Genomic DNA, 9,608 nt, shown 5'->3' with positions numbered 1-9,608 from the left:
GTGTGATTGGGGTGTTTTCCACAGATGCTCATTGCTGGAGCCACTAGCCTCCCACTGGTAAGATTCCGCACTATCCCTTTCCCTTTTGGTGATTGTGTGTGTTTTGTTGTTGATCTTGTGTATAGTATATTTTGTTTACTGTGATAAATTAGCTTATAGGTTTGCAGTGAAGACCAAACACTTATTTGTGCACAAGTATTGTGTGTGTGTGTGCGCTTTTGATTTTAAAATGAAAAGAAATAAAATTCTATTTTTGTACTGGACCACTGTCTCTGGCTAATCAATCAACGAACTTGAGTGCCTTGTTAGAATAAACTAACTAATTCTTTGGGTGTAAATCCCATCGTGGCGTAGTCTGCTAATTGTCTGAGTTTAACCCCTGTTATTTGTATTCCACCTGCCACAGGTACATTATAAATATGTTGAAACAATTCAGTATTGATGTGATTCCATCACAACTGTTATTTTGATATATGAATGCGCTATTGTTTTATAATAATAGAATGAATATATATTCTGCATAACCAAGTTACGATACACTAATGAATAGAGCTTTTTGCATTATATTGAACATTGTCTAGTATTCATTTCATGTGTTAATGTAGTTTACCTGGCTGAATAATTACAGATTAACATTGTTTATGACAGTTACTGTGCAAGTAAGATCAAGTTAACTAAAATTACACAGATCAATCCTTATGGAACTATATTTCACATGCTTTTCAGTTTTGTAAGCTTACCTGTCCAATAAGAAGAACACCAATTCAGGGTCGGTTTTGATCCCCCCCAAAATTTATTAAGTTGTGTTACAAGTTGTGTACACATTGCCATAAACAATTGTTATATATTGCACCTTTTAAGGAGAATAAACAACTTCTAAAGATTGAAATATCCACTTGTTAAATACAATTATAAATTAAGAGAGCCTATGTACCAAAAATAAACAAATAAAAACTATATTGTAGAAGGAAGGTAATTTATTTATTGACTAAGTTAGGAGACATCCTAAGCTTCCTATATTTGCCAGGCATGATGTTTAGGCCTAGTGTAGAGTTTAATGCTGTATATGCAATACTTGTAAAGTTTTTATCGTTTAATGTTTATATTTGCAGACACACACACACACACACACACACACACACACACACACACACACACACACACACACACACACACACACACACACACACACACACACACACACACACAGTTTACGATCATGGACCTTTTAAACCTGCTTCAAATTGCAGAGATAAGGTGAATTCATTTGGTACGTTATTTTAATACAGAATCCGACCAGACCTGGGGGGATACTCACCTTTTTTAACATCTTATGGGTTTGCATCCCTTGGTTATTTCTCACATCTCACTGCTTTTTCAGATTTTTGCTCTGAGCTTTGCGTTTTAAGACACTGGGTTAAGTTGGTATTATAAATCATGATATTATACATCATCCTTATTAGATACAGCAACATTTCTTTAAAAATTTTAATTTATTTCTTTTTTTTTTTTTTTTTTACTTTGTGAAAATTAAGTTTGTTTATATTCAGAATAATGTGAAAATGGTTCTTTCTATGGTCAAAGATAATTTGAAGTGTCACTTTTACAGGCATATAGTGCAAGAAAGGTTAAACACACAAACACACTTCATGACACATGATAGAAATTTGTATAGTGAGGTTTGATTTCTCACCTAATTAAATTATAATTCTTAAAAAATATTTGTGCTGAGGGTTATTGAGTGCTGTGCATATAAAACAATCCATCTATTGAGCATTGTAATTCTGCTTTAAAATCCTCCCAAATGGTGCACAAGTCAAAATGAATTTGTTTGGTTGAAGCTGTTTATTAAAATTGCTTTACTAAATATAAACAGCACAATGTCAAACCAAGGAATGAACATGTGCTTATTTAGGGAGCATTACATTTTCTTCTTGAAAACTTGATGGCAGACTTTGTCCTGACAATGAATCTCCTAATAAAAGACAGATAAGAGACAGTGATTAGTGTGATAACTGTACACACACACATACACACTAAAACTATTAGTTTTAATATTTAATACATTTAATAGCTTACAAACTTTTACCACTTTACCATAACAATAAAAAAAGAAAACATTAGTACTCAATCTATGTAGAACAAATACTTACTGTACTTGCATTATTACATCCTTACACAAAAAGTGTAAAAAAGTTAAATGGTATTATAATGCCCTTGGGGACCACATTAGTAACTTACTTTTTGGACTTGATAATGTCATGGTATTCTCTAATGTACCTTGGAGTATCACACAAATAGTATTGTTTATGAATATGTATTACCATGATAGCATCACTCTACCATGGTACCACAAGATAACTTTTTTTGTAGTGTTCAGTTGCGTCAGGGCTCTTGGGTGGTTTCCAACCCTCGTTCTGTTGAGTATCTCAACTGGTAGAGCATGGCATTAGTGATGCCATGGGTTTGATTCGCAGGGAATATGTGGACAGATAAAATGTGAGTGCACTGTGTGTACCTTTGTTGTTTTTAAAGACCTCATGAAATGAGAATGTAAGTTTTGTAGCTTTTCGTCTATGCTATTAGCATTATGGTCATCTATATGATAGTGTACTTCAAAACGCTGACAAAATTTGCTTTCAGCAGATACACACACACATACATTTTGCAGTCTCTTTCTTCCAGCTGAAAACACCCAGGACAATTCATAGCATCATAACTGATAACATGCTGATAACTTTTTTCCAATCAAAGGCTTTCTAGAACGTATCCTCCCCCATCTGGCAGTACAGCTACAGATACAGCCTTGCAGAGCATTTTGAAGGGAGAGCAGTACATTCTGTAGGATTATTCCATACAGAATTTACAATAAGAATCACTTAAAAAGTGATTTTCCTATGATCGTTATCAACTTTCAACCCTCTGTAGCTCTCACAGTGGAGAGTAATTGTCTTAGAAGTTATGATCCCTATGCCCAATTCCCTTCAAAGTGAATCCAGAGACATCTTTGCAGAGACAAACCAATGGTATTAAAATTAATGGGAGAAATTGGAATGGCCAATCGATGTAGAAAAGGAATTCTGGCCTTATAGGTTAAAGAACCAATCACCTTTTAGATACAGACATCACCTGTCAGTCAACTGAAGAACATGCATGAGCATTAGCTGAACCAGCCTGTAAAAATTTTATTTTTGTAGTGTGGTCTGAAACACGCTAAAGAAGCACAATTTATGATACCCTTGTAGATGGATTTTAATGCTTATTTGAAATATATCACGATGTGTATGAGATGCATACTGTCTCCAGGTGAAAGTTTTCATGCAGTCCTGGAAGTAGAAGTACTTGTTATGCGAGTTGATGGGAAGTCCATCTCTGAGAAATGTGATGTTTTAATTTTTTTTTTATAAATTTATATTTAAATCTATATAATTTAAGTCTTTTCAAACTATTTCTTTAAAGAACTGTTTCATAAGAGTAATTTGTGTGTGAATGGGAATGCATGAAAGCTGTGGAATGTTTCCTTGCCATTATTTTGAGAAATATGCTCTTTTTTTTTATCTCACCTACATTCAATTTAGACTGCAAACAGACATTTACAACTCTGGAAAATATGTTTTCTTTTGCTGCGGATTCTGCAGAGCACCACTGCTGGAAAACAGTTCAAGGAAATGTCGTTTTGCGTGAAGCCAAGAAGTGAGTGCAGCATCTTCTGTTTCGCGATGTTTACCTGTGCTAGAGTGTAACACAGTGCTCGAATTGAGGGGGGCTGGGGGTATCTAGGACCCCCCCCCATAAGACATAAGGGACCCCAAATAAGAAATTAAATGTAGACTTTGATGGGGGGACTTGTTGAGCCATTCAACAAGTCTCATGCCAAATTCCTGTGTCAGTATGAAATACATGAACAAACCTAAGAAATCTGCGCTCTTCAAGGAACTTTATGGGGACTTTAAAAGTACATTTATGCATTTGGCAGACGCTTTTATCCAAAGCGACTTACAGTGCACTTATTACAGGGACAATCCCCCCGGAGCAACCTGGAGTTAAGTGCCTTGCTCAAGGACACAATGGTGGTGGCTGTGGGGTTCGAACCAACGACCTTCTGATTAACAGCCCTGTGCTTTAGCCACTACGCCACACACCACTTAAAAGTAAATGTGTTGATTGCAGTTCATTACCAGGTGTAGCAGATCTCCTTCAATCCATTGCTTCCAGCCTCGGTTCTCTTTCTCTCCAGACTGCACACACACCATTTTATCACCATCCCATGTCACCAAGGTCTGAAAACATACATTGCAACAAAAAAACATTTTTATTTATTTTTAGTTAATGTAAGAGATCAGTCCTGTGACCATGATAATTCAGCACACTAACAAACATTTTGTATTTTTTTTTGACAAACGTAGTACCGTGGTAAACTCATGTTTTTGAGACATGTATGATGGTATTCTTTAAAGTGCCTTGGAGTACCTTATAGAAATATATGAATCATTCTGTACATTATTGTGTATCAAAGTACTTTGGTGTTATCAAATGATCTATCGCTATACTGACCTATAAATCCAAAACAAGGTAACTACACAAACACTGAAAGCTTTTTTAATCATGCATCCAAATGTGGATTATAAAAATGTCTTAATCTGATTTCACTCACAACTCAGTTTTGAGAAAATGTCTAGTTACTTTGTTTTGCCTTTTCTGGGCAGTATACCATAGTAAATGTGGGTATATTGAGCCTAACAGTCACCCTAGTTGTATTTAGAGATTTACCTTAACCACTCTGTTGTCCAGACCTTTGGTGAGCTCCTCAAACTCCTGCCCCATAGTGAAGTTGACCTCATAGTTTCTAAAGGTGCTGAGCGTTTTGGTCTCAAATTTGTCTCCATTCTGCACAATGACCTTAGTCTGTTTGAGGTGCACTGCAATCTTACGAGTGGCAAAGTCAATATCTGTAAGGGAGGGTTATATAGAGGTTGAACATTAAAGCTTCATCATTGAAAACATAGTAGAAGTATTCCCATTCATTAGTGTAACATTTTTGTAAACGCTTATGACAACAGAGGGAAAAAAATCAGTGAAGATCCTGGAAAAAAAGGGCCATATTTAATGGCGTTTCTTTAACAATGTTTGGGAGGATCAAGTTAATTTAATCCGACCAATCAAACTGCCAGAGTAAGGATATATAGATAGCTGCTTATTTCTACATGGCATCGAGCCTTCCGGCATTTGGCTCCGCCCTCTGCCCACAAAGTGTGAAAGACTTGGATTGTAGGATGCTACTTCGCTACAAAGCCCAGACTACTTTGGCACTGTATACATGTGAAACAGCTCCCTATGGCTGTTCATATGTTCTCTTATCTAAACATTCCACCTGGAATGTTCCGTCACGAGAGACTAATCATTCCAATGCTCTCCAGTATTTTAATTTGGTTCTCCCGCACAGGTGATTCCTGTCAGCCCCATTACCTCACCGTGCAGCTAATTTAGGGCGTGCTCCATTCAGTGATTCCATTTGAAGTCATCTTCCAACATAACTATCACAATCCTTCTCTCTGCTAAGTGCCCTTCGGAGCATGATTTATTCCATTCAGAATACTGGGGCAATAATGCAAACTTCCATCCAAACGCCGCTACTCTAATTACAATATCTTTTTCAAATCAACGCAGACATTTTAGCACAAGAGGCAGATCGCGCGCCGCATCACAACTCGTTCATGAATCATTCTGCAAACATGTCTCGCCTCCTCACCACACAGCCTCAATTACTATGAAGCAAGTGCTTCTACAAATTGCTACTCATCTCTAGACTACAACATGAACTCTCCTGCCCAGGACAAATGCTTAATTCCGGTAAAATCAATCCATAATTTGTAATTTTACAGACAAGTCTTCTCTACTTTTGTCCGAATCATTGGATTAGAAACTCTTAACAAGCTCAGCCTTAGAATCTAGACGCTGCATGATTTGAAAAGCGTTCAACAATCTGTCATAAGCTTATGCTCCAACCAATGTTAAAGTACGGGTTGAAATCGGATGATTCGGCTTTGCACTTAGATTCATACCCACAATATTTACGTTTTCTGTAGAATTTATTACAGCTCATCAGTATAAATAAATTATTTTATTCACCTCACTACTGCAAACATCTCCCATATAGTCTCTATATACTGTATATATAAATCCAATCCTCAAGCATAAACTCCAAATGATTCATACGTCCTTCTCAAAACGTGACGAATCACCCTGTGCCAATAATACAGGGTTGGAAACCATCTACAAAGCTCCAAACAATAAACATTAGACTATGGTATTTATCCTGGTACTTATTTTCAGGTGCCTTCTAATTTCATGATAAACCGCATCTTTAAAAGACATTGTATGTATGCACATGCAAGCATGCATCCTGACATTGCTTCCCATACTGTATGTTCCCCATAATTTAATCTAGCAAACATCTACGTTTAGGTGTTCACAGACACTATGTTTACCATGTTAACTATTGAGTCAATACATCCCGAAGCAGCACAAATGTGCTGTTCAGGTGCCACAACTGTGGCGACTTTCGGGCCATGCGACTAAACCTCCCACTACACTGAAAACAGTGCAAATGCGCTGTCCAAGCACCGCAATCCTTCAGGCCATGTGTCTAAGCTTCCATAGCTCTGTAACCCATATTATGCCGCTTATACCAAACAAATCATTACCCACCTAGTGATTGACAACAATCAGGCATTTTAGGTCTTCCCTAAACTGTTCACCACAAGCCTGCTTTTCCACGTCAACCGATTTCATTCTAATATAGCCTACTATACGCCCTCATATCGAATGCCGTGCTTGACAACTCAACCCATTCGCATCACAAAGCGAGTTCTTTTTTTAATGCAGCGCAATACTTTTACAAGAAACTCGAGGATTCAGCCTGTTCGTTTCGCACGAGTTCTTTTTTTTCACAGCATTTATCACTTTTCTGGCATTCTACCATCAATGCCATATGGACCAAGCTTGTTAAATGCAGCATAACCATCCTCACATGAATCGCATGCTCTCCCATTGAACGCTGCTTGCACGAGGCTGCCTAAGCGAACCCAGTTCCGAATTCTTTCTCAGCTAATCCCAACCTTTCAGCTCACCTTCCCACATTTAAACTTCAAACAGCTATACCTCTTGCTATTCCCTCAAACGTTGCAGATACAGAACCTCCGCTAGTCTCCAACCACCTTCGCTCTCAAATTCTAGCAGATTTTCAGAGCCTTGGTGCCAGAAGTGAACCTGACACCAGCCCAAGTTCCTCCCTGTTCAGAAACAAAATTCCTATAAATCACCATCCCAAACTCATTCACCATGCTTCCCTTGATTCCATTATTCAAGCTGTTTCCCCCTGATCCCTCCAAGCATACTGGACAACTTGGAAATGCTTAAAAAAAAATGTCCACCTAATTAACAATCTGCCACTTCCTGATTTTTGTTCCTCTCTAGATCCTCCTTTGTCCCACACCTTAATCAAACTCTAGAAATCATTAAAGGGTACTTTCCATTTCTTATATAAATACATTTTCAGCAAAACTCCTCCACTATAAGCCACCCCCAGATCTCACTTCTCATTAAGGGTATCCATAAATCCCAACTCACCAGAACCAATACCAGGCTACCCCTCACCATCGATCTGCTAACTCGATGCCTGAAACACTTCCTGCCAGGGCTACATTTTTCCAAACACCTCAAAAAACAGTAGAAGCCATGTTCATCCTCGCAGCCCCCGTGGTCAGGCATAGCAGACTCCTCCAGTGCAATCACATCAAGGGCTCTCCCGTTCGAACCGCAATGAGGGTTCTCCTGTCCGTATGCAGTGTGAGCTAATTCAATGCTTATTTGTATCATGGGCTCTCCAGTTCGCAGCCCAGGAGGACTCCCCCATTCGAACACAGTGAGAGCACCTGTTTGAATGCTGATTGAGTGTTCAAACTAACTAAATTACAACAATTGTGACTAAAAGGTTCACACAAAAATTGTTCCAAACCTGTTTTACTTTGTTTGTTCAATGTAACATGAAAGGAGATTTTGGTGGAATGTAAAAGACTGGCAGGCTCAGATACCATTCACTTTCATTGCATCTGTTTTCTGTACAATGAAAGTGAATGGTTACTGAAGCCGTTAGTCCCTAACATCACCTTTTTCTTTTCATAGAAGAAAGATAGTCATCCAGATTTGGAACAATGTAAGGGTGAGTAAATGACTATAGAACTTTCATGTTTGGATAAACTAAACTTTAAAATACTATTTTTAAATGCTATTTTAAGTCTTTAAATTATACAGTCATTACAACGTTGTATTGTCTTTGAGTGCAATGAGTGGATCTCAAGGAGTCAATCTTCTTTTTAAAATGCCTCAAAATCAATATCTCTCATGCAAGAGTATTACGCAACCTCCAGCACATACATGATGCAATGCTCCTTATTCTAGTACTCTATGCTACACCCTCTTCTTTATCAGAGATTTTGCAACAACTGCACTTTTAAGTATGATTACAGTGACCTTGGTCCACTAAGAAAAACATAACCTTTATGAAGACTGAAGTGCCAGGTCTAAAGCTTTGGTGTGTGAGTGGTCTTACTCAGTACAATAAGCTAAACATTTACATTTATGCATTTGGCAGATACTTTTATCCAAAGTGACTTACAGTGCACTTATTACAGGGACAGTCCCCCTGGAGCAATTGGGAGTTAAGTGTCTTGCTCAAGGACACAGTGGTGGTGGCTGTGGGGATCGAATCAGCAACCTTCTGATTACCAGTTATGTGCTTTAGCCCACTATGCCACCACCACTCCATGAACATCAATTCATGAATAATTTAGAAATGCAGAGTCTGCAGTAAAATAGATCACTTACCCAAAGCCTTCATGTAATCCTCAAAGTTGTCATTGGTGACCATCTCCCATGTCCCATTGTAATCAGCCGGCATGGTGAAGCTGGGATGTTGTGTATAAGTGTGTGAGAGTGGTAGGATGTGCAACAGGGGATGAGGTGACCCATAGCCTTTTATAGCTTTGAGTGTGTGTATGTGTATGTGTATGTGTATGTGTATGTGTATGTGTGTGTGTGTGTGATCTGTAGGGACATAGTTCTTCTGATAAGACCCTTTATCTTCATTAAAAGTAGGGGTGGGGTATAAAAAGTGGATGGCATTTATGTCAGTAATGAATATGGTCAGAGAGAGCGAGACAGACATTACAGATAAATACTGTATATGCACATGGGTAGCTGACATGAAATTTCAAGCAGTGACATTGACATGCTATATTCTTTCTGGTCATATTAACTGATAGAGTACATTATTTTCACATTTAAAAATTTATTTGGAACTCACAATGACTATTAAAAAAGTACTCAGACCACTTATATTTTTTCACATTTTGTTATGTTGCAACATTATTCTAAAATTATTTAAATTGTTTTTTTTTTTTGTTTTTTTTTCACATCAATCTACATTCCATACCCATAATGACAAAGCAAAAACCAGAAGATTTTTGATAACTTTGCAAATTTATAAAAAAATTTAAAAAATTTATATCACATTGATCCATGTATTTAGACCCTTAATTTAGTTGTTA

At 37.6% G+C, this 9,608-nt stretch overlaps 1 protein-coding gene across 1 annotated transcript; it reads right to left on the bottom strand.

The window, feature by feature from the left end:
* Positions 1–1,555: 1,555 nt before the first annotated feature.
* LOC127631900 (retinol-binding protein 2-like) lies at positions 1,556–8,991 on the bottom strand. Its single transcript, XM_052110297.1, has 4 exons — positions 8,887–8,991; positions 4,771–4,949; positions 4,179–4,280; positions 1,556–1,975 (listed from the first exon to the last, which is right to left on the bottom strand). The coding sequence occupies exons 1-4, from the start codon at positions 8,957–8,959 to the stop codon at positions 1,922–1,924; spliced, it is 408 nt and encodes a 135-aa protein (XP_051966257.1). The 5' UTR covers positions 8,960–8,991; the 3' UTR covers positions 1,556–1,921.
* Between the last annotated feature and the right edge of the window lie 617 nt (positions 8,992–9,608).

This window comes from Xyrauchen texanus, chromosome 38, assembly GCF_025860055.1.
Source record: "Xyrauchen texanus isolate HMW12.3.18 chromosome 38, RBS_HiC_50CHRs, whole genome shotgun sequence".
Classification (NCBI taxonomy): Eukaryota; Metazoa; Chordata; class Actinopteri; order Cypriniformes; family Catostomidae; genus Xyrauchen; species Xyrauchen texanus.
Note: the sequence above shows the minus strand (reverse complement) of the source record. Positions and strands in the feature narration are given on the sequence as shown.

What these genes read in the sequence shown, in the direction of transcription:
- LOC127631900 (XM_052110297.1), bottom strand. Translation starts at nt 8,959, where the DNA reads ATGCCGGCTGATTACAATGGGACATGGGAGATGGTCACCAATGACAAC. An exon ending in TGGACAACAGAGTGGTTAAG is followed by an intron (nt 4,281 to 4,770) that starts GTAAATCTCTAA and finishes GTATGTTTTCAG; the next exon opens with ACCTTGGTGACATGGGATGG. An exon ending in AAGGAGATCTGCTACACCTG is followed by an intron (nt 1,976 to 4,178) that starts GTAATGAACTGC and finishes GTCTTTTATTAG; the next exon opens with GAGATTCATTGTCAGGACAA.